The 23356-nt window shown below is 63.4% G+C and overlaps 7 protein-coding genes across 8 annotated transcripts; 6 read left to right on the forward strand and 1 right to left on the reverse strand.

Annotated features, from left to right (window-relative positions):
* Positions 1-1662: 1662 nt before the first annotated feature.
* 20H10.080 (NADH-ubiquinone oxidoreductase 21 subunit) lies at positions 1663-2664 on the reverse strand. The gene is made up of 5 exons (XM_062775286.1): positions 2471-2664; positions 2386-2404; positions 2315-2329; positions 2130-2266; positions 1663-2021 (listed from the first exon to the last, which is right to left on the reverse strand). The coding sequence occupies exons 1-5, from the start codon at positions 2576-2578 to the stop codon at positions 1707-1709; spliced, it is 594 nt and encodes a 197-aa protein (XP_062631270.1). The 5' UTR covers positions 2579-2664; the 3' UTR covers positions 1663-1706.
* Positions 2665-4936: 2272 nt separating this feature from the next.
* On the forward strand, positions 4937-9817 carry CDC25_1 (Cell division control protein 25). Its single transcript, XM_062775287.1, has 2 exons — positions 4937-5753; positions 5803-9817. Exons 1-2 carry the CDS (start codon positions 5028-5030, stop codon positions 9682-9684), a joined length of 4608 nt encoding a protein of 1535 aa, XP_062631271.1. The 5' UTR covers positions 4937-5027; the 3' UTR covers positions 9685-9817.
* A 649-nt stretch (positions 9818-10466) lies between these two features.
* On the forward strand, positions 10467-14286 carry msy1_1 (Mechanosensitive ion channel protein Msy1; the record flags this gene model as incomplete). 2 transcript variants are annotated; one of them, XM_062775288.1, is made up of 6 exons in its annotated part: positions 10467-10584; positions 10632-10693; positions 11119-11222; positions 11374-11897; positions 11954-12100; positions 12137-14286. In XM_062775288.1, the coding sequence occupies 6 exons, from the start codon at positions 10546-10548 to the stop codon at positions 14021-14023; spliced, it is 2763 nt and encodes a 920-aa protein (XP_062631272.1). In that variant the 3' UTR covers positions 14024-14286. The 2 variants fall into 2 exon arrangements, with proteins under 2 accessions (XP_062631272.1, XP_062631273.1); XM_062775289.1 differs by lacking the exons at positions 10467-10584; positions 10632-10693 and adding an exon at positions 10955-10983.
* Positions 14287-14616: 330 nt separating this feature from the next.
* tif5 (putative eukaryotic translation initiation factor 5) lies at positions 14617-16745 on the forward strand. The gene is made up of 5 exons (XM_062775290.1): positions 14617-14880; positions 14992-15075; positions 15117-15184; positions 15228-15339; positions 15526-16745. Exons 3-5 carry the CDS (start codon positions 15140-15142, stop codon positions 16533-16535), a joined length of 1167 nt encoding a protein of 388 aa, XP_062631274.1. The 5' UTR covers positions 14617-14880; positions 14992-15075; positions 15117-15139; the 3' UTR covers positions 16536-16745.
* A 525-nt stretch (positions 16746-17270) lies between these two features.
* Positions 17271-18646, forward strand: SPBC460.04c_9 (Putative alpha-ketoglutarate-dependent sulfonate dioxygenase; the record flags this gene model as incomplete). The annotated part of the gene is made up of 3 exons (XM_062775291.1): positions 17271-17618; positions 17686-18417; positions 18482-18646. The coding sequence occupies 3 exons, from the start codon at positions 17271-17273 to the stop codon at positions 18644-18646; spliced, it is 1245 nt and encodes a 414-aa protein (XP_062631275.1).
* A 665-nt stretch (positions 18647-19311) lies between these two features.
* On the forward strand, positions 19312-21286 carry PLT5_2 (Polyol transporter 5; the record flags this gene model as incomplete). The annotated part of the gene is made up of 4 exons (XM_062775292.1): positions 19312-19805; positions 19856-20825; positions 20874-21081; positions 21120-21286. The coding sequence occupies 4 exons, from the start codon at positions 19312-19314 to the stop codon at positions 21284-21286; spliced, it is 1839 nt and encodes a 612-aa protein (XP_062631276.1).
* Positions 21287-21512: 226 nt separating this feature from the next.
* LOC62_06G008751 (uncharacterized protein) lies at positions 21513-23140 on the forward strand (the record flags this gene model as incomplete). Its single annotated transcript, XM_062775293.1, has 5 exons — positions 21513-21620; positions 21654-21896; positions 21933-21995; positions 22039-22938; positions 23033-23140. 5 exons carry the CDS (start codon positions 21513-21515, stop codon positions 23138-23140), a joined length of 1422 nt encoding a protein of 473 aa, XP_062631277.1.
* Positions 23141-23356: the final 216 nt, after the last annotated feature.

Here is a 23356-nt window from a genome sequence, read left to right on the forward strand (position 1 = left end):
GCGTGCCCCTCGCCTTCAGCCCGCTCACGCAGCAGCAGCCACGACTGCCCTCAATCGAACATGTCACGGCGTGATGTGCTTGCTCATGGCGAATTCATCTCGTCTTCTGCAGCATGCCTTGCAGGCTTGCGTGGGGCACAAACACCAGCCATCGCTGGGTGACAGTCGCGCGCAGGGCGCCCCGCAGCATACGCCGAGTCGTGACTGCCTTCTGCGTTGCATCACGGCGCACTAGCGTGGGTCGTTGTCTGCCTCGGTGGGTTTACGCAAGTACAAACAGCAGCACCGCAGCGATGGCGATGGCGACATCGGACTTGCGCAACCCCTCGCCCGACGCATTCAGCGTTCCAACATTCCAGCGACTGACTGCTCGACGCGACTGACTTATCGCGTCTGGCGTACCGCCATGGTTGATAGCTCGAGATTATGACTAGCGCGATCTGGGGGGCTCAATTGGCGGCGGTTCCTACAAACCTGCGTTGACGACTAGCGTGCGGCATGGGGGGCGGGCATGTCGCACGTCGCTCGCACGTGTGCAGAGAGAGTGCTCAATTGCGCTTGCTTCGCCCGAAGACGACGACGACGACGACGACGACGAACATTCAGAAGCGTGGGATCCGGGCTAGGCAGGGCCGGTACTGCCTTCTGTCTAAGCTAGAGAACACTGCGCGGATCGCCGGCAGCGTGTTGACAATGCCGTGGCAGCCAGTGGGCAGCGTGGGAACGACTCGCTTTGGGTGCATTGAGTGATGCGCTTGCTTGAGCGGTGCGATAGGCTGCGCGCGGTGGTGGGCTGCGATAAGAGCTGGCCTGCCTGTTGAACTTTGCGGGTTCCATCATCTCATGGCGTGGCGGGTGATAAGGCCGTCCACGATGTCGTTCACGCAACAGGAGACGGAGACTGATCCATCGAGCTTTGTGGCTCGAGGGTAGAGTTTGATTGCTCGAGTATAGGCTGTGCTGAGCCCCTTGACTAGTTAGACAGCGACCAGAACCAGAACCGCGGTGTGGGCCAGCTAGCTCCCTCCCTGCCCAGCATTGATTCTCCCTATCGCCAACTAGCCAGCTGCGCTCATCCACGCCCGCCGTCACACGTTGCCGGAGTCCATGTACTCCTCGCCAAGCACCGTCTCGTGGGCAAGCCTGAGGCCTGGTCGCTGGGTAGTGGGTAGTTTTTCAGAGCCCGCCCGATGCCACTTGCTTGCGGTGCCGTGCCACTCCTCCCGCTTCTCGTCCGTGGCAGAACGCGCGCTGCGTCGCGTGGGGTGGGTACCTTTGAGCATCACCACATGTGCCTCTGGATCAGCCTGGCGCTAGGAAGAGCGACCATTGGCCCTTGACAAAGCCGTGCCCGCTTCCTCATCCATCCGTGACAGCAGCTGATCACCCTCCTCCACTGCGTCATCTTCCTCACCTCCTCCACACCTCCACCACCACGACCATCGCCGTACCCATGTCGCACATGCGGCACATCCTTCCCAGTCATCTGAGCGATAAGACTGCCTCTTCCCTCCAGTCAGACAAGATTCAGTTGACTTGAGACGAGGGGGCTGGTGCCTTGCAGGCCGGCCACTCGCTCGCCCTCACCTCGTTCATCTCCTGCATCGTTCACCCCTTCACCACCCCCCTCCCCACCCCCTCCCCACCCCCTCCCCACTCCACCTGCGTGATCCAATGCATAATGCCAGCCGCCTGCCAGCTTTCTTCTAAACGTATCCCACCATAGGGAAGTACTGGTACGGCGCGCGGGGGATGTAGGCGCCGGCCTTGGGCTCCCACTTGCCGTTGTCCTTGAGGCTTGGGGGGGTGGGCGGGAGGCCGGTGGCCGAGCCAGTCTGGATGCCGGCGGCGACGAACGCCGTGCCCTCGGGCAGCTTGGCGAGCACGGCCGTCAGGGGTGCCGCCTCGGTCGCGACCTCCGTCTTGGGGGCCTCGACGGCGGCAAGGGTGGGCGAGGCGAGGAGCAGCTCGGAGAGCTCGGTCTGCGTCACGACCGAGGTTTGGGGGTATGCGCGGCGGGTCTGCGGGTGTTAGCTGGGGCAGGGGAGGGGGGAAGCGGCGTGCGACGAGCTGCAGGTCGACAGAGGACATCGCAGCTCGATCCACACGCCCACGCCCACACCACTCACGTCGCGGTCGTAGTACTGGTTGAAGGCAACGTCCGACGCCGCCGTCGCGGGGGTAGCGTAGCGCTCGGTGCGCGACGCAGGAGGAGGCATGCGGTGCTTGTCCTGCAGGGGAAGACCGGACGAGATCTCGGGGTTGACTGGGGCGTTAGCAGAATCACAACGTCATGTCCACGAGCTCGACGTACCGACAAGAACGTCGCCTAGGGGGCCGGGTTAGCACAATCAATCTCTCATCCTAACGGCGCTCTCTACGCACGGAACTTCTTCCAGAAGCCCTGCGAGTGTCAGCAAGTGCAAAGGCCAAGTGTCGACGCCGGCCTGCGGCCGTCAACGCAACGCACAGTAGGCTGCAAGTGGTACAGCGTGTGGTCCGCCGACATGGGCTTGGGCTTGGCGGCGGCCTGGGTGGCGGCCTGGGCGGCGTTACGGAGGATCGAGGCGCCGCGCATGGTGTGGGTGTGAGTGGTGTGGTTGAGCTCGCGACGACGACGTTATGCGAGATGCAGATGGCACCAGCGAGCAGCGAGCAGCGTCCGAGTGACGGCGAGCAGCCAGCCAATGCTGCCTGGCGGGAATCTCAGCCAGGCGGCCAGGCGGAGCGCTCGGTCGGGGTCGGGGTTTGACTGAGTGGCAGCGGGCGGAGGAGCGGGGGTATTTCCACGTGGCTTGGATGGGATCACGTGATCTAGTCCAAGTGCTCTCAGCGGCATGCATCGAGTGCAGCGCGTCTGCGCGTCTGGCATGCCACACTGCTCACTCGTGCATGCATCATGCCGGTCGGACGCCCCGTCAGACGGGACGGCGAACCACGGCGCTACGGCCTGCCCACCACCCCAAGCATCACTAGTCGACCGCGACGTGCTTCTGGTCATACACATGCCACAAGTCAGTCAGCTGAGCTGCCTTGTCCAAACGGCACGCACGGGAGGGAGGGAGCCAGCGGCCCCGGCGCTACCAAGCAGCTGCATTCTGGTGCTATGAAGACACCGCTCCGGGTTCCCGGTGATCAGGCACACGGCCGCCAGCGAGCGCCGTCGCGCCGTCGCGCCGTCGCTGTGGTATGTGGCCTGGGTGCTGCCACTGCTGTTGATGGTGCTCGTGGTGGAGCGGCTTTGCTGCCACTGGGCCGTTCAAGGCCCACCCACTAACCAAACCCAACCCGCCCTCGGCTCGCCCGACCCCCTCTGCCACGCGCCGATAACGCGTGGCGAGGCGTGGCCTTGCCGTGCGTCTAGCCGAGCCAAGAACCTTGTCTGCGGCTTCCAGCGCTTCCAGTCCAGCTGGTGTCCGCGGTCGTCGCTCAAGGCACCGAGTCTGGATCGCGGTGAGCCGTTTCAAGGGACGGGGGTGCTGTGGTGTTAGCGGGCAGGGTGGCCGCGAGCAGCTGCTCTGATCGTCAAGGGAAACGACGAGGGGTTCCTTGTTAGTTTTCACAGAGTCAAACTTGGTCGACGTGATGCCGCGCGCCGGCCCGCGGGAACCTTGCAGCAGCAAACAAAGGATGAGATCGGATCTGTCTGCGAGCGCGCAGGGTACGTAGGCGGTGCTGCCAGAATGAGGGTGCAGGTGGTGAAACGACACGAGCAGGCAGGCAAGCAGGCAGTCACCATGAAAAAAAAAGTGGGCGGCGAGCGGCGCGGGCTGAGTGAGGCTTTGAGGCTTTGAGGCTTTGTTTGGCGCGTATTATGATTAAGGATAAGGATGCAAACCAGTAGCAGTAGTAGTACAAGACAGTGGGCATGGCGTGGCGTGGCCGTCGCGAGGGAGGCAAGCTCCAAGACGACGACGGCGGCGACGATGGATGCATGTAAACACGGTGCACGGGGTCAACAACAACAACAAACAACAAACATGGACGGCGCGTTGTATTGGAGTTTGACCATGCTGCCTGTCAGTGGCGGCGTCGCGGCGTCCAGCATCCATCTGGGGTCGTCGTCGGGTCGAGTGACGTGCAATGATTATGTGTCACTGAATATGCATGTGGTAGAGTAGGCCAGGGTGCAGTCAGCAAGACCAGTGGTGGGCGGCAAGTGCATGCATGCATCGAGGGGTGCGTCTGCATGCACAAAACCAACCTGCCGTCGCGTCAATGTTTAGTCTGCCCAGTGCTGGATGGCATCAGACCCGCGGGCGGGAGGGCGAGTGCAGGGACACGACCCACCCCCCACTCTGTCTGCGCGCGCAGGAACCCAATTAGGAAACGCCAAAGTGCGGGAGAGGTAACGGCAGAGCCATGCACCCAGCAGCTGCATGGCAGCAGACGGCCTCGCGCTCGTGCTCGCCTCGCCTCGCCTTGCCTTGCATGCACGCGGCGCGACCGACAGAACAGACTGTCAGACTGACTGACCGACGGGGGCAGTCGGGGTAACCAGCAACTAGCAACTAGCAACGGCGCGCGCGTGCGCAACCAACTGGCCAACTGAAAGAAGGACGGCGGCGCCGAGGCGAGTGTTTCTGGGTCGTCTACCATCACTCAATCTTGTATCATTAATCATATTCAGTCTGTCTGCGCGTCGACGTGCCCAAACTAGACTACGACTAGACAACAACCCCCCAACCCGACCCACCACTGCCCTCCCCCCCCCTCCCTCCCCGCAGCCGCCGCAGCCACTTTACGTCTTGGAAGTCATCTACTCGTACGCGGCGCAAACCCAACGCGACAAGCGACACCCCTACCCCCACCGACGCCGCGCCGCCGCCGCCGACGCCGCCGACGACCACGCCCACGCGCACAGCACACGTCGCGGCCAAAGGTCTGTGCAACGACCCTGCCGTCCACGCTCGTGCTCGCATCGCAACAACCACCACCCACCACCCCCACACACCCAAACACTCGAAACATTCCACAAAGCCATCACGACGACACTACACCAACACCCCTCCCCCCACCACTCCGGCATGCAGCTCGTCTCGCCCGCGCTGCACCCGGTACCGGGGGGCGCGGCCAGCTCGTCTTCGTCGTCGTCGACAATAGGCGGCGGCGCGACGACGACGACGACGGCCAGCCAGGGCAGTAGCAGCAGCAACGCCGGCTTTTCATCACCACCCACCGCAAACGGATCTTCAGTCTTGCCAAATGGCAGCGCAAGCGCAAGCGGCAGCACGCTGGGCGTGTCGGCCTCGACATCGAGCTCGACGCTGAGCTCGGGCAGGACAGCGCGCCCTGCCAGCGGCGAGGCGCAGAGCAGCTCGCGCATCTCGGCCGGATACGATGATCAATCAGCCGCGGCGGCGGGTAGTTCATCTGGCGCCGGCACAGCCCAGCAGGCAACGCACCGGCGCGTGTCGTCGTCCGTGTCGTCGTCGGCTGGTGGCTCGCGGACACGGCGACCAAGCACGCCGCGCACCCCGCCATCACCGCCGACGAGAACGAGCTCGCTCCGCCCGTCAAGCCACGTCCAGGCGATCCACGACTTTGACCCCAGCATCATGCCCACAAACCAGTCCCTCACACACAACATGTACCTCTCGTTCCGGGCCGGTGAGGTGATCCGCGTCCACGGCCGCGACCCCTCTGGATGGTGGGACGGCGAGGTCACCTCCCCACGGCAAGAGGACGACGACAGACGGATCAGGAGAGGATGGTTCCCCAGCAACTATGTCCGCGAGGTCGAGTGGGACGAGGTGAGCTAGTCGTCGCTAAACGCCGGCCGGCACTGACGATCTGCAGCAGCCTAGAAGATCAGAATCTTCACGCAGCAGCCATCGCCAGAGCTCCGAGTCGACCAACATGACCTCCTCGAGCCCCGGACAGACACCACGGGGTGTTGCGACTCTGCACGGCGGCGGCGAGGGGTCGGCAGCGGCACGCACCATCCGGCATACCCACGCATCACACCCGTCCAATGCGTCGCATGTGTCACACCACAGCAGCCAGCATTCGCATTCATCATCAGCCGCGTCACATCACGTTCGTGCGTCACAGATACATCAACGGGGATCGACAGATTCGACGCTCGGTGCACCGCTGTCACCGGCACTCCAGACGCTTCTTCAGCCAGTGCAGCAGTCCTTGTCCTTGTTGCAAAGTTCAATTCAGTCGCGGCGCCGCCTTCACATCCAGCCTTCGGCCGCGCAGGTAATTTCCGCCATTCGCACCGCGCTCCTGCGCATGGACTGCTTAAGCAAGGAGAGCAAGACGTTGGCCGCACACCCGGTCTTGGCCAAGGAAAGACGATACGTCCTCGCAGAATTGAGCAAGCTCGTAGCGTGCGCCAAGCTCGCTGGAACGGAGAATGTCGATGACGAATCCGACGACAATGGCGCATTGGAGTCGACTGGCAAGGCAGCGCGCAGCGTGTTTGCATCGGTCCGCAGATTCCTCTTACATGCCAGCGAGGCTGGCGTGTCGGTCGCCCCGCTCGAGGTCGACTCGGCGGCCGAGATTTCCGCCGTCGCCGTCGAGCACCACTCGCCCACGACGGTGATGAGCAACAACCCATCACGGATGCGCGTCCGGACGGTGTCCAACACTGGGTCACGGATCCCTCTCAAGTCGGCTAGCGTCAGCGACCTCCGCACCGCCGCCAGAAGACAAGCGGACCCGCCACCCCCACTCCCCACGAGCCAATCTGCGGGGTCGGGGCAGGGCTCGCGGGGTGCAGAGGACACCTTCTCGCCGTCCCTTGGTTCTTCATCAGGCCGGTCGTCACCCGTGTCGGTGCGCTCGCGTCGCCGCGCCTCGTCGCACACAAGACACGGTAGAAGCGCGTCGTTTGACATGACCCAGGTCGAAACCGGCTCGCCCGAGATTGATTCCACAGACAGTCCTGCCTACGTCGAAGCCGACCCGCCCATCAAGCACTACGAGTCGGGCCACGCCATCCACGAGGCGATTGCCATTGCCGAGGACGCCCTCTTGTCGATTATCGCGAGCTTCCTCGGCCACATTCACAGCCACCAGTTTGATTCGCACCCGTCTAGCCACGCATACGTGATTGAGCTCACACGCGAGACGGTCGACCGCGTGCGTGATGCGCTCACCATTGTCGAGGCCGTCGGCCGCCAGGCAGGCATGTTGGGTTTAAGTCCTCGCGAAGTCAACAGTCTCAAGATTGCTCGCGACGACCTGTACGACGCGGCTTCGGCCCTCGTTGAGGCTGCCGAGGCCGTCGCCAACGTCCCGTTCGAGAAGGAGGAAATGGACGATATTGACCCAATCCTCCTTGCAGAAATGGAGCGGCGCTACGAGGAGGAGAAGGACAACCTCCTGCATGCCACGACATCGACACTGCGTGCCAGCACCGAGTGCGCGCGGGTCGTTCGTCTCTGCGTCCCGCAGGCGGCTGGTGAGCCCGAGTTCGACTCGCCGAATCTCTCAGCCGGGCACGGTTCCCCAAGCCTCATGTCACCTCGCCAAGGCTATGCCGGCCTGGGTCTGGGCATCAAGGGCCCTGGTTCTCTGCAGAGCCTTGCGCGCCGTGCAACCAGCTTAAACCAGCTCCACAAGCGCTACCAGATGGACAGCGTTCGTGTCAGTGCCCAGAGCAAGCGTGCCGAGGAGTCGGAAGACGACGACGACGAGGAGGTCGTTGCCGACAGCACGGACGAGGATACGACCATGCGCGGCGACCACCACGCACGTCCCAACTCTCACCCTTCCCCGGCATCTTCTACGCCAGAGCCCCACGACAGTACCCGCCGCTCGTCCGATGTCACCTTCCAGTCGCGCAGCCGGTCAACGTCGTTATCTACACCGGTTGCCTCCAGGGTTGGAGGGCACAAGGACTCGCGCTCGCCATCGCGTTCGGTGGACCTTACGCACGACTTCGACCTGCCGGTCCGAACGCACTCGAGACAGAGCCACGAGAAGCGCGCCTCTTCAACTCTGGTGTCGTTTGGCGGCTCGTCCGGGCAGACGCGCACCTCGCTCTCGCAGATGTCGTCGCCGATGCCTGTTGGCAGCGAGGTCCAGACCCCCGGCCTCCCGGACACTCCGATCTCGCTCAACTCGGCGTTCCCGTCCCCCAGTATCGTCAATGGCGGCGAGTTCCCCATGGAGGGCGGCAGAGTCGTCAACTTTACGCCGCCGACTGGTCCTACGCCGGCGCGGCCTGCGCCTCCCGGTCGCAGCCCAGCGCTCCCGCCGGCTGGCGAGGAGAAGGAGGGTGGCGATGTTCGTTTCTGGGTCGTCGCGCACGACTACGACCCTCGCGAGGTGGCGTACAACTCGGACGGTACTCTTGTCGGCGGCACGCTGCGTGTGCTCGTCGAGAAGCTTACCCCGCACGACGGACCTCCCGACCTCCACTTTGCTGCCGTGTTCTGGTACACCTTCCGCCTGTTCACCACGCCCGAGGAGCTGCTCGACACGTTCATCACGCGTTTCAACCTCACGCCGCCGCCCGTGGTTGCCGGTATGGGCGAGGCCCAGCTTGCACTGTGGGTTGAGCGCAAGCTCATGCCCGTTCGCCTGCGTGTGTACAACAGCATCAAGACGTGGGTCGACTTACATTGGAGACCGGCAAGCGACGACCTGGTGCTCGAGAAGCTCGAGAGGTTTTCCGAGGAGGTCATGCTGCCGACGATCCCCAAGATGTCGACACGTTTAGTCGAGACAATCAAGGAGCGGAGAAAGTCGATTTCTGTGCCCAGCTCGGGTGCGACGACGCCTGGTGGCCGCCCGTCGTCGATTGACCGTATGCGCAACTCGGCCATCACGAGCATGATCCAGGGCGCGCCCAACACGATTGGCCAGCCGCCCACGCCGACAATCAAGAGCACGCTGCTCTCCATGCTGTCCAAGAACCCGCCGCCAACCAACATTCCCATCACCGACTTTGACACTCTCGAGCTGGCGCGCCAGCTCACGATTATGGAGAGCAAGCTGTTCGCCAACGTCGCCCCCGAGGACCTGCTCATGACTGGCAAGAAGACGATCCCGGCCCTCAAGGCGCTATCGACGCTGTCAAACCAGATCACTGGCTGGGTCGCCGACAGCATTCTCAACGAGCAAGACGCCAAGCACCGTGCCGCGCTGGTCAAGTTCTACATCAAGCTGGCCGACAAGTGTCTGCACCTCAACAACTTTTCGACGTTGTGGGCTGTGATGGCCGGCCTGAACAGCAGCACGATCCTGCGCCTGAAGAAGACATGGGATGTGCTGAGCACCAAGCACCGTCTCAACATGGACCGGCTGCGCGGTGTCATTGAGCACACAAAGAACCACGCGGTGTACCGTGCGCGCCTGCGTGAGGTCACCGGGCCGTGCCTCCCGTTCTTGGGCCTCATCCTTAGTGACATTACGTTCACGCAGGATGGCAACCCCAACTCGCGCCCGAGCACGTTATCGCCCGAGCTGCAGCTTGTCAACCAGGACAAGTTTGCCAAGCTCGGCCGTATCGCAATCGACTTTAGGAAGTACCAGGTGCCGTTCGACCTCAAGGAGTTGGAGCCGGTGCAGGCGTTCCTCAAGCGGGTCCTCACCGAGCGTGGCAGTGGCAGCTTGGACGCGCTGTACCGCAAGAGTCTGTTACTCGAGCCCCGGCAGGGCAGCGAGCGGTTCAGCAGCGCGGTGGAGAAGCCTGGATGGCTGCGTGCGCAGTTACAAGTGTAGACGAGCTCGACGCCGCCGGCGGCGAGCGAGGCGCGGCAGATTTTGGGCGACTTGTTGGCAAGGCCATCATATGCTCAGACGACATGAGACGGAGTGGACGACGACGACTCGACTAGCATTGCCTGTAATCACCACCCATTCTGTAACTGTATGCAATGACGAGGAGCAAGCAAGCAAGCGGAGCAACCCTATCTTTTGCGGAGGATGCTGGCATTCTGGTGCCCAGCATGTGCTCATGGTCCAGGCTTCCAGGGCCGTCGGCCCTGTCTCGTGGCGCGTGGCGTGTGAAGTGGGGTGAAGTGAGTTGTGGAATGGGTGGGTGTTGGTTTGTTGTGGCCGTCCCTGGCGTTTGGGGTGGGGGCTAGGTAGGTTGGTGGCATGGTGTGGCTGTCGGTGTCAGTGTGTGTCAGCTGGATCCTACTGGCACCATCGACGAGGCTGCGAGCTGCGGCACTAGCTATGTAGCTAGGATTTGACTGCTGCTCGGCGTCATGCGTCATGCGCAGCGGTGGTGATGTGGCCGTGGCTGCATGTCTGTCTTGCTTGCCCACAGCCCGTGTCCTTGGCCTGACGTCGGTGGTGCAAAAGAGAACGGGGTCGTGCCCCCAGATGTCAGTCAGGGAGGGGTCGGGTGAGTTAGTTGGCCGCAGGAATGCGGCCCCTGGGAGCAGTGTTGGTTGTTTCGGTCCACCTGCAGCCAGCCGGCCGCAACCTCCAAATTTGACGGCCCTACGCGTCCAGGGAAGGCAAGGAAGGTCCGTCGTCATAGTCTTTGCCAGACAGTCCTTTACATCGTCGCGCTGTCGTTGTCTCTCCACACTCTTTGTACCATACATTCATTCTTGACATACACGACGCACGATGGACGACGACGCGAGGGTCCACGCTAGAGACTATGCCGTGGGTGCTTGGACGAAGGGAGGGAGGGGATAAGCTGACCTCGCTAGACCACGGCCACCCGGCACGAGCCGCACGACGTGTATGGCGCCGGCGCGGAGAACGTTGTGCTGTGAGTGGCGAGATGGGTGCCGGTTGGGCCTTGCTTGGTGCGATGCGAGAGAGAGGTCGCGATGGGGTGGCAGGACGCGGCGGCGAGGGAAGTGCCGAGGAAGGCCAGGCAGGGTTCGGTACGGCGCGTCGTCGCGGCCTTGAACGTGCTGCTTGTCGTCGACGGCCTGGACCTGCTCTGCATGTCTGAGGCCAGCGGGCGGCCCGCTATTGTCACGACGAGGCGACAAGGCAGCGTCGAGGCCACGACGTTCACGCGTCCATGGACCCCTTTATGCCGACGGCCTCCTTGTGCACCTTCCTTCCCTCGTCTCCATTGTGCCCCTCCTCGTCCTTTGGATCTCGCCTCGTCTCGCTCAGCAGCGACCGCACCCCCACCCGCAGCCATAAAGCCCGACGACCTCCCTCACTGACCCCCCACCCCAGCGACTACTCCTCCGACCCCCAGCACGACCACGACGCCGAGAGCTACGACATGCACCATATGGCACGGGCGGACTCGCGCACGCGCCTCGAGCCGGCGCCGGACAGTGAGTTGGACAGAGGTGCGCAGCGGAGAACGGAAGGGTCGTCGTCGCCGTGCCTCTGGCCTTGGGCTAGTGACTAGTCGCGTGCCCTGCTGCGACTGCCCCCCCACCTCCACACCCCCACCCACCAGTCCGTGCTCACCCACGTCTGCAGGCTACTCACTTCCCCCCGGTGCGGCCGGCGCGGCTGCGGCTGCGGCTGGCACGGCCCCGCAGCCAGCAGCATTCCAAGTGCTCCCCTCGCGGCCGCTCCAGCACGCGGCATACCCGCCCACGGCGGCGCCAATCTCCAGCACCCCGCCCCCGCCGCGGCCAGTCAACCCCAACGCCCACCCGTCGGGCTTCACGACCGTGCCCCTCAACGACATGAACCCGCTGCGCTCGGGCGCCAACTCGCCGTCCCAGGGCCACGGGAGCACGACGAGCCGCAGCCGGAACCCGTCCAAGCTCGGCTTTTTGCCCCTCGGTGCCGGGTCGAGCTCGACGCTCGACCACTCGCCCGAGGACCCCGAGAAGCGCGCCGGCCGCGCTGGGGCTCACGGTAATGGCAGGAGGAGCGCGAGCTGGGACCGCCTCGGCACGCCCGACGCCGAGAGGGCAGAATGGGAGAACTTTAACCCCGCCAACTCCAAGGTCCAGCGCCTGCGCTTTGCCGAGGGTGACGCGGGCAAGACCAAGGTGAGTGGCGGCGCCTCGAAGCATGGCCAAGTGGCGACACTGACAACCCCGCCCAGCTCTCCCGCCTCTATCTCTGGCTCCTGAACCGCGGCATCGTCATCCGCTGGTCCATGTTCATCATCCCCATCCTCGCACTCCTTTGGATTCCCGGTATCGTGGGCCTGACGATGGACAGCGACCCCACCGTCTGGGGTGTGCCCTTGGTATGTTTACGTTTCTGTCCTCCACTAACCACACAGCTCTGGTGGTCCATCTGGCTCACCGTCATGTGGCTCGGCTTCTGGGCGTCCAAGGCCGCATTCATGATCTTCCCCCACGTGTTCAGACAGACGATCGCCGTCATCATTCCCAATCTCAAGCAGTATACCGACATGGTTCGCAACCTCGGCAAATACGCAAAGTTCATCCTGTGGACGTTTATCTGTTACATCACCTGGCAGCCGCTCATTGAGCGCCAGTGCGAGCACCCCAACGGCTCCAACAGCGCCAATGCTCTCAGCAACATTGAGAAGATCCTTCTCGGCATTGTCCTCTGTACAGTCGTTACTGGTATCGAGAAGCTGCTTGTCCAGCTCATCGCATTCCAGTTCCACCGCGACTCGTATGCCGACCGCCTCGACGAGCAAAAGTTCCAGATCAAGATCCTCACCACCTTGTACTCGTACTCCCACGACATTCCCGGCAGGTCCGACACCCTGGCCGACTCGGCCTCGACCACCACAAAGGGCACGCGCACCCCCAAGATTGCTATCCGTAAGGCGCTCCGAGGCATCAAGTCGGCCGCACAGAGCACCACCAACGCGTTCGGCAACGTCGCGTCCGAGATGACGGGCAGCTCCGTCCTCCAGACCAACTCGCCGTCCAACAAGGTCAAGGCCGCCATCTCGTCGTCCAACAAGAGCAAGGCGCTCGCCCGCCGTCTGTACTACTCGTTCAGACAGCCCGGCACCGACCACCTCACCATTGCCGACATTGCCCGCTTCTTCCCCGACCTCGAGACCGCCGAGCGCGCATTCAACCTCTTTGACCGCGACGGCAACGGCGATGCCACGCGCGATGAGATTGACGCGGCTGTGCTGGATGTCCACCGCGAGCGCATGTCCCTCGAGGCGTCGATGCGTGACGTCGACGGCGCCGTCTCGCGTCTCAACGACATTCTCATGTTCCTCGTCCTCGCCCTCTGTGCCCTTATCATGAGCGCCATGATCACGAGCCGTATCGCCACGTCAACCTTTATCGCGTCCACCGGCACCTTCATCCTCTCGCTCTCGTGGATGATCGGAACGACCATGCAGGAGATTCTCCTCTCGTGTATCTTCCTCTTCGTCAAGCACCCCTACGACGTTGGAGACCGCGTCGACATTGACGGCAATAGCTACACTGTCGCCAAGATGGAGCTCATGTCGACGAGCTTCAAGCGCGTCGACGGCAAGTTTGTTTGGATCGGCCACAATGTCCTCGCCCTCAAGGTCATTGAGAATGTCCGCCGCTCTGGCCCCACCTCGGAGACGTTTGTCTTTGACGTCGCGTTCGACACTACGTTTGAGAAGCTTCAGGCTCTCCGCGCCAAGATGCTCAAGTTCTGCAAGGACAACTCGCGTGATTTCTTGCCCATCTTTGACGTGAGCGTCGACGACATTCCCCAGCAGGGCAAGATGGTCCTCAAGGCCGACATCCGCTACAAGTCCAACTGGCAGCAGGGTGCGCTCAAGGTGCAGCGCCGCAACAAGTGGGTGTGCCAGCTCAAGATCTGCCTCGCCGAGCTCAAGATCTGGGGCCCGGCCGATGCTGGAGACCCGAGCCCCCCTCCTCCCGACGCCATCCGCTACACGCAGGTGCCCTGGGAGGACGTGCTGGCTGCAGAGCAGGAGAATGCCACTCCTACTTCCCCGCCTCCCACCTTCCACGCGGCCACTGGCGGCAACCTCGTACACCGTCGCAACGACTCGTCGCTCGACATTTGGGGCGAGCACACCTACGACCACGACGAGTCGGTTCCGCCTAGCCGGATGCCGTCGCCTGGTCCTGACCGTGGCTTCCAGCTTGGTACGCCAACTCGCCGCCCGCACCACGACCTGCCGCATGGCACGCATCCTCCGACTAGCTACCCTGGCGCACGGGTCTAGGTGCGAGGTGCGAGCCGCAATGTTGCTGCGAGCCTTGTGAACCACGCGCCACAGCCACAGAGCACACCTTGACTGGGGTGCGCCACACTGACCTCGCGGGCGAGGCCAGTTACTCCTACTAGACTGTTGCGAAAAACCTCATCAACCCTCATCCCCCTGCCACCTAACCCACTTCATGAACCCCACCAAAACCAACCACCCTGCAATCTCCCCATGTTTGAACATGACACTGCCTCGTAACTTATGCATTTGTGACCTTTTAAGGTTTGTGGAGACAGTCGAGGATCTGGGCGCGGCACAATAACGTAGCCTCCGTCTTTTCGGGACTGGTCGGTGTGCGGTGGCAGGACAAAGAGGAGCCAAGGGCCAAGTAAGGCCAAGGCCGCAGTTTTTTTATACTCCCGCTAATGATGCGGGGCCCGTGCCTTATAATTTGTATCCGTTTGCGCGCCTTTTCTGTTCGACTTTTTGTAATGGCCGGCCAAGACGAGACGGCGGCGCGGACAAGGCGGCGGGGCGGGGCGGGGCGGGCGGCAACGACTCGTTGCATGCGGTACGTTGAACAAGGAAGGACAAGACACACGTCGCATTGTCATCTTTCTCTCTCTCACTCACTCACTCTCTTCCACTCTCAACCGCACCACCACCGCCACCACAGCAACAACAACAACACCACCACCACCACCGCAACCTCGTGTTGGACGCCCCGACACGCACACACCCACCACCAGCCAACTCACCCGCGCGCACGCAGCACCCGAGCTCAACGCTCCTAGTTCAAGATCTCGTCCTTCTCAAGACGCTGCCATTTGTCCAGCTTCGACCCCGACGATCCCGCCGCCGGTTCTTCTTACGAGGTGGGTGGACGTGCGAGCGCGCCGCAGGGCGCGCGAGGACGGACGCGGTCGGCGGCGAGTTGCCGCGCCGCGCCGCACCCCATCGCATTGCTCAGCTAACCTACCCTGCAGCAACACCCCGAGTTCATGCAGCATCGAGACTCTGCCGTCCCTAGGAATCCAGCCGCGCGTCTACTCATAGTTCATCCCCGCTAGGTGCGTGTGCGTGCGTGTGTCGGCGCTGACCCCGGCCGTAGATTACTCATTACTCTTGCCCAACATGACGACTGTCAACATCCGTCGCGATGTCGAAGACAAGTTCTACGTGAGTGTCACAATGTTGGGGAGGGTGGGGCTGACGCGTACAGCGCTACAAGATGCCCCTGCTCCAGACCAAGATCGAGGGCCGCGGTAACGGCATCAAGACTGTCGTGCCCAACATGGAAGACGTGGCGAGGGCCTTGAACCGCCCCCCTGCTTGTGAGTTTTGCTCGGTCGGGCGAGGCGAGGGCGTGGGCGAGGTGTGCGTGCGTGCGTGCGCGCGGGCGTGCTGCACGCGAGCGCCATGACCACTGTCGCATGGTCGCATGACGACGCGCATGATCACCACGTACCTCGCCGCCCTCTTCCACCGCGGCCACCATAACCCCATGCTGACACCCGCAGATCCCACCAAGTTCTTTGGCACCGAGCTCGGCGCCCAAACCACAATGGCCAACGAGCGTTACATTGTCAACGGCGCGCACCAGCCCGACCGCCTCCGCGAGCTCCTCGACACGTTCATTGACAAGTTTGTTCTCTGCGCGTCGTGCAAGAACCCCGAGACGGAGCTCGTCATCACCGGCCGCGGCAACAATGAGCACATTCACCGTGACTGCAAGGCCTGCGGTGCACACACCGACATTGACATGCGCCACAAGCTCACGACGTTCATCCTCAAGAACCCTCCCAAGAAGAAGAAGGGCAAGAAGGGCATGACCGCCGAGGCCAACGTTGGCGGCCCTGTCGTGTTCGACGAGAAGGACAATGGCAGCGGCGAGGACTCGCCCTCGGCCACCCCCGCCCCTGGCGACCAGGGCGTTCCCACCTCGGGCACCGACATTGACGCTGCGCTCGGCAGGGGCGGTGACCCCATCCTTGACAACCCCGACGCCATTGCCAACAAGGTTGCCAACCTCAACGTCGACGACGATGACGAGGACGAGGGCTCGCCGTACTACCAGCTCCGTGTCTGGCTCGAGGAGACCGAGGACCCGTCGGACGCCGACGTCATTGGCCAGATCAAGGAGCTCGAAATTGTTGGCAAGCACAAGGCGCTCGTTGAGATTGGCCACAAGCTCTTGGGCGAGAAGGTTGACGCGGACATCCAGAAGCGCGCCCAGCTCCTCAAGGTGCTCGTGACCTCGGAGAAGCACCAGAAGTCGCTCCTCGGTGGCCTCGAGCGTCTCCTCGCTCTCTCGCCCGACTCGGACGCGCTCATCGCGTCCGGCGCGACTTCCAAGGCCCTCATGGCCCTGTACCAGGAGGACATTCTCGAGGAGGAGGTTATCCGCCAGTGGGGCACGCACGTGAGCAAGAAGTATGTCAGCAAGGACCAGAGCAAGAAGGTGCGCAAGAGCGCCGACGCGTTCCTCAAGTGGCTCGACGAGGCGGATGACGAGAGTGACGAGGAGTAAGCGAGCAGTTTTGCAGCGCCGCAAGGCGCTGCGAGCTGCATGCTGGACGTCCACCTCACTGAATGTCCGACCATCCAACCCCGGACCCCGACCCCCGCCCGACCCGATTCCGATTTCCGCATGGCCGAATGTAAAGACACAAGAAACCCATAAACTCATATGATCGTACCAAGGCTCGGCTCTGTGACTGTATGCACCGTTCTGCTGTGACTGCTGTGAGGGGGGCGTGAAGGCCGCGGGAGCATCCGTCGGGATGCCGGAGGCGGGGGGGGCAGGGACGTGGGGGCGGCTTTGTAAGTGTTCGCAATGAGGGAAGGCGTTTGCAAGGTGTGTGTTGCAATGGCCGACGGCGAGGCAGCCAGGGATGGTTGCGGCGAGAGCACCGCAGTGCGTCAGCGCGCACGCCTTGTATTATCTCGCAGGTTGCGAGTCTGCAACCGGCACATTCGGTGCGAGATAGGGTCAGTGGCCGGTTGTGTGCTTGGCAAGTGGCGAAATCGCACGCCGATAGCACGAAATTGATTCGGGAGGGTGTGGCGGGCGGGCAGTGGGTCGGCTTGCCTGGATAGATCCGAGGGTACATCCCGCGAGTGTATGGTGCTGTCTTGCGTTATCGCTCGTTCGCTCGCTCATCGGCGCAGAGGGGAGCGGTGATGGCCGAGGTGTCGTAGAGGGGTATGTACATAAACGCGAGCTGTGCGCAGCCGACCACCCACAACAGCACGAGCAAGCACCATGTCGCCGCCCATCGCAGTCGACTCCCCGTCCCCGCTGGAGGACTACACCGACCTCGTCACTTCCATCAAAGCGGCCAACGACGCGCGCCCACAGGGCAAATACTACGCAGGCTTCGGCACGCCCCCACCGAACGCGCTCAAGCGGTACCTCGCCGCCGGGATCGACTTGACGGCCGGCTATCCTGCATACCCCGACATTCCCGAGGACGTTGCGGCCGCCACGGCGTTCGAGAACCAGGGGCGCGAGGGGAGCTCCTATGTCGACCCGGCGGGGAGGGCGGATAAGGACAAGAAGGCGTTGTTTGCGGCTGCGAAGGAGGTGAACAACCTCACCAAGCACATTGGGGTGAGTGGCCCCGGGCGGGAGACAGTCTAGCGACGCCGCGCGCACTCGCTGACGCTCGTGCGCGCAGACGGAAATCGTCGGCCTCCAGCTCAAAGACCTCACCCCTACGCAACGCGACGAGCTCGCCCTCCTCGTGGCGGAGCGCGGCGTCGTCTTCCTGCGCGACCAGGACCTGAGCCCACAGCAGCAGGTCGAGCTCGGGCTGCACTTTGGCGACGGGCAGATCAAGACGGACAGCGTGCTGCCCCACGTGCCCGGGTTCGACCGGCTGGGCATCATCTGGGACTCTGCGCGGCCTGGCCAGCGCAGCTTCCGCCTGCCGTGGCCTGGGATCCCGGCGCACGGGTGGCATATTGACACGGCGGCCGACCCGATCACCAACGGCTACACGCACCTGTTCCAGGACACGGTGCCGAGCGACTCTGGGGACACGCTGTGGAGCTCTGGCTACGCGGCGTACGACAAGCTCTCGCCTGCGCTGCGCAAGTTTGTCGACGGCCTGACTGGCATTTATCGGTCAACGGTGACCTTCAAGAATCCGGACAAGCCCGACGGCCCGCCCATCCCGATTCTGGAGCGCGCGCCCGTTGTGCGCACGCACCCGGTCACCAAGTGGAAGACGCTGTTCGTCACCCGCCAGCTGGTCGGCCTCGAGGGCTTTGACAAGAAGGAGAGCGACCACCTGCTCAAGTATCTTGTGGACGTGGTCGAGAACACGGTCGACATCCAGGTGCGCTGGCACTGGACCAACAATGCGAGTGCCATCTGGGATAACCGTGTCGTCGCGCACACTGTCAGCGTGAGTACTGTAGAGGGGAGGGCGTGTGGCAACAGGCAACAGGCAACGTGCTAACAGGCCCCAGCGCGACTTTGACGGAGAACGCCACGGCACACGCGTCCAGTCGTACTCTGACCGGCCCTTCTTCGACCCCGAGTCCAAGTCGCGCGGAGAGGCACTCGGCCTGCCGGGGTGGAACGTACCCGCGTTCGACACCGAGGCGCACCTGCGCGCCGGGTTCCAGTTCTAGGCTGGCTGGCTGGCTGCGCTTCAAGGCTTGTTCAGTTGTCATGTATTGCGTCTTGTGGTACAGTCGAGCGGCATGAGTCGGCACGGCAGCAGCCTCGGAGGACGAATCCGTGTCTTGCGTGGTGCCCAAGTTACTCATAGCAACAGCTGACACCAAGCCTGCCTGCCTCGACGGGGTGGCGCACCTTGCCAAGCTCGGGACGCAGTCGTCCGCGAGTAAGTAACCTAGCACTTCCGGGGCCTCGGTATGTGTACCTCGCCTCCTGTCGGTGTCGGCGTCCCAGCTCACACGCTGGGCGATGATAGCGCGTTATTGACCGGTGTTGAGCGGACGACGTCCGCCCGCGAAATGCCGAGTCGGGCCAATGTGTGTGTTCCTGGTGCGTTTGTGGTTTCCCCACCGATTGTGCCGGATATGCTAGTCGTCTGGCTCCACATGGTCCACTTGTTCTCTTCCTCAGCTGTGTCTCTGACGGGCTCTTCGGCGCAGAGAGCGGGCAAGCCCCCACCTCACGGATATGCTGCTGCAGGCACGCGCGGGCCGGGCCGGGCGGATCGGTCACCTGCACGTCCGTCCAGTGCCCCACCCACTGCATCCCGCCACCGTCGTCGGCGTCATGATACAAAACACGCAGCGAGGGAGCCCCACGTCGCCCCCCACACACCATGTCCACTGACCCCTACAACGACATCAAGCCAGACCCGCACGCGGCGGTACGCACCCACCGTGTTGACAATGTAATCGACATCGAGAACCCGCTACAGCGCCTCCCAGCGGCACAGGTGGCAGCCGACGCGCGCGCGTTTGCCGAGGCTCACGACCTAGGCGACCACGCGGAAGACTTTGTCAAGGGTGCGCTGGTCGCGCGCTCCCCCGACGAGCTGGACACCATCCCGGAGCTCAGCGACGCCGACCGCGCCGCGCTGGCCTTTGAGAAGGACCACAAGTGGCGCTGTACGGGCCAGCTGTACTTCGCTGCCCTGATCTGCGCGCTCGGCGCCGCGACGGAGGGCTGGGACATTGTCGGGTCGAACGGCGCCAACTTGTCTTTTCCGGTCGAGTTTGGGATCGCGCGGCCCCGCCCTGAGCCAGGGGCGAGTCGCGACGAGTGGATTGTAGGGTTGATCAACTCGGCGCCGTACCTCGCCGCGGCGATGGTGTAAGTGGCTGCGGTGGGGATTGCATTGCCCCGTGCTAATATGTGCCCAGTGGCGTGTGGGTGTCCGACCCCCTGAACAACTGGCTCGGCCGGCGCGGGCTCATCTTCGTCACGGGCCTCGGGCTCATCGCGACGCCGCTCGGCATGGCCTTCACGCGTTCCTGGCAGCAGCTCCTCGCGGTGCGCCTTCTCATGGGCATTCCGTACGGCGCGAAAGCCGCCACCGTCAGCGTTTATGCCGCCGAGATCTCGCCCACGGCGATCCGCGGCGCGATTACCATCGGGTGGCAGCTGTGGGTCACGTTCGGGATCTTCATCGGCATGGCGGCGAACGTCATCGTCAAGGACGTGCCGCGCATCGCGTGGCGGCTACAGCTCGGGAGCGCGTTCATCCCCTCTGTCCCGCTCGTCTTTTTGGTGTGGCTCGCGCCCGAGAGCCCGCGCTGGCTGATGAAGAAGAACCGGTACCCCGCCGCATTTGCAGCCTTCTACCGCCTGCGCAAGACGCCGCTCGCCGCCGCGAGGGACATGTACTACTCGCACGTGCTGTACGAGGAGGAGGTCGCGCTCGCAAAGGGCACGACGTACTGGTCCCGCCTGACCGACCTCTTCACCGTCCCGCGTATCCGCCGCGCGAGCCTCGGCGCGTTCACGACCATGATCGGGCAGCAGCTGTGCGGGATCAACGTGATCAGCTTCTACTCGTCGACCGTGTTCCGCGAGGGAGGGTACACCAACGACCAGGCGCTGTATGCGAGCCTGGGGTTCGGCGCGCTCAACTTTGCGTTCTGCATCCCTGCGCTGTTCCTGGTCGACACGTTCGGCCGCCGCAGCTTGCTTTTGTCGACGTTCCCGTTCATGACGCTCTTCCTCCTGCTTACCGGCCTCGCGTTCCTCCTGCCCGACTCGCAGGCTTCGACGCGCACGTCGCTCGTCGCGGCCTTCATCTACATCTACACCGTGTTCTACTCGGTCGGCGAGGGACCCATCGCGTTCTTGTACCCTGCCGAGGTGTTCCCCGTGAGTTGAGCGCCAAGGGTATGACGGCTCGCTGACGCCCGCCTGCAGACTGTCCACCGCGAACAAGGCATGGCGTGGGGCGTGTGGGCGAACAACTTCTTCGCGTCCCTCCTAGGCCTCACCTTCCCCTCGCTCCTGCGCGGCCTGACGCCTGTCGGCGCGTTCTGCCTCTACGCAGGCCTGAACACGCTCGCGCTCAGCTGGGTGTGGTGCTTTGTGCCCGAGACCAAGGGTCTCACGCTGGAAGAGATCGACCGTGAGTGCGCCGTCGGAGCCAGAGCTGACGCGCCGCAGAGGTCTTCTCGGTCCCGACGCGCCACTTCATCCACTACGAGACGACGCAGTGGCTTCCCTGGTGGTTCCGCCGCTACGTCCTCTTCGACCGCAAGGCGCACCTCGTGCCCCTGCTCGACTGGGAGACGGACCGGCAGGCCAAGGCTGCGCGCCGGGTGGCAGCTTAGGTGGAGGGCGGAGTTGGAGGGGAGTAGAAGTGGCTCGATGTCTCTATGCAGCGAATGTCGTGATCGTGGGTGTTAGTGGGCGAGCAACACCTAGAACGCCAGGTGTGCCGTCCAAGACTGAGTGTCCAGTCATCCGAGGAAGGCGTCTCACATCAGCCCGCCAGTCGCAACCATTTATCCCACCAAAATCCCCCCGCATCATTTCTCTTCCCCACCATTACTCAAAATGCGCAAGCCATCACCGCACGACCGCGGCCGTAGTGCCAGCACCCCCATCGACCTGAGCGACAACAATGACGACGAGGACCCCATCGTCGACCTAACTGGAGACGAGGTGGGCGCAGCACAAGGGCGGCGCTAACAGCAGGCGTCCGGCGAGGAAAGCGATAGTAGCGGCGCGGAGACGGTGCACCGTCGTCGGGGGAAGGCCTCGCGCCGCCGCCACCGTAGTGGAAGCGAGGAGCGCGCCGAGGTCGTCAAGTCTCGTCACCGGCTCCACCGCCGCCGCTTGGATGAACCCGCAGAGGTGGTCAAGAGCCGTAAGCGCCGTAGCGAGCCGTCTTCTTCCGAGAGCGAGAGCGACAGTGATGGCGGCGAGGAAGGAGGCGAGGTGAGTGGTGGCGTTGAGTCTCGCTCACCGCGCCAGTACTACTTCCCCGAACCGCGCAACATACGCTACGGGAGCGAGAGCGGCAGCGGGTCTGACAGTGTGGGTGCTGACATCACATGCGTGTACCCAATTGACGCGCCAGTCCGACTCGGTCAACTCCGACACCAATAACCGCCGCCCCCAGTCCCGCCACCGGCACCGTCACCGCGCGCGAACCTCGGAAAGCGAATCCGGCACCCCACCCGACAGCGATGACTCCGAGTCGGACGACGAGTGGGGGCACGATCATGACCACAACGATGACCCCGGGCACGAACTCCCCCACAGCTGTCCCAACCCGGAGCAGTATGCAGAGGTCTACGCACGGCTCCGCCGCCCCGCCGTCGCCGCGCGCTTGGCGGGGTGGATGCGCAACCACCCGCACGGCGGCGCCATCAATATGGACGAGGTTGCGCATCTCGTCTTCCCCCATCCCTGGATCAGGCGGTTCATCGGCAGCCGCATGCCGAGGAACATCAGCGGCGTGTACCTCCCTCTGCTGCCGCGCCTGCTCGCCGTCGCCGTGTCCCTGTTCAGGCCCGTCCGCCACCACACCACGCGATCCAAGGCATACCGACTGCGCAAGGCGATCGAAATGCTCGCCGACGACCTCCCGCACCACAACCCACCGTGTAACCTGTGCAAGAATATGAACATACCCTGTGTCGACCTTGGCGTCTGGGAGCCACGCTGCTGGCTCTGCAAGCTACACGCTAAGCTAGAGAAGACGTGCAGCGTCATCCGCGCGTACCGTGGTAACCGCCGCCGTGTCGACGCCGCGGACGAGCTCGAGGCCGAGGTGCGCCAGCACATGGTGGTCGAGGAGGAAGGCCGGCGCCGGCGCACGGCGGCGAACGCGCTGGTGGAAGAGCTCGGTTCGCTGCTTGACAACCCTCACGATGATGAGGAGAAGCGCGACGTGTTGGCCCGGTTGAGCCAGCATGCGTTGGTCGAAGAAACCGTGCAGGAGCGCCGGTGGGAGGCGGACCAGCTGCTACGCAGGGTGAGGCGGTTCCTGCGCGCCCAGTCGAAGAGTATGTGCTGTGCCGGTGGGTGTGGGTAGCTGACGGGTAGTGAATGGTAACGGACCCGGCCAGAACAGAAACAGGTTCAAGAGACAGCGAATCGTGACGAGCGACGAGGAGGAGGACAGCGAGGTCATGCTGGACGGTGACGAGAGCGAGGGTGACGACGACGACGAGTGATGGGCTGAGGTCAAGCAACAAGAACAACGCACCAACAGTGTGAATAGATCAATAGAACGGTCGAGCTGGTCGTCTGCTCGCCATTGTGTAAGCTGCAAGTGCCATGAATGCCATACAGCAATGCCGCCGAGGTGGCCATTGCCGCAGTGATGTCCGCCCTCGTCCTCACCGAGCTCACCGTTTACGGCTGCCTAAGACTCAGCCAGCACAAAGTCC

Source organism: Vanrija pseudolonga, chromosome 6 (genome assembly GCF_020906515.1).
Source record: "Vanrija pseudolonga chromosome 6, complete sequence".
NCBI lineage: Eukaryota > Fungi > Basidiomycota > Tremellomycetes > Trichosporonales > Trichosporonaceae > Vanrija > Vanrija pseudolonga.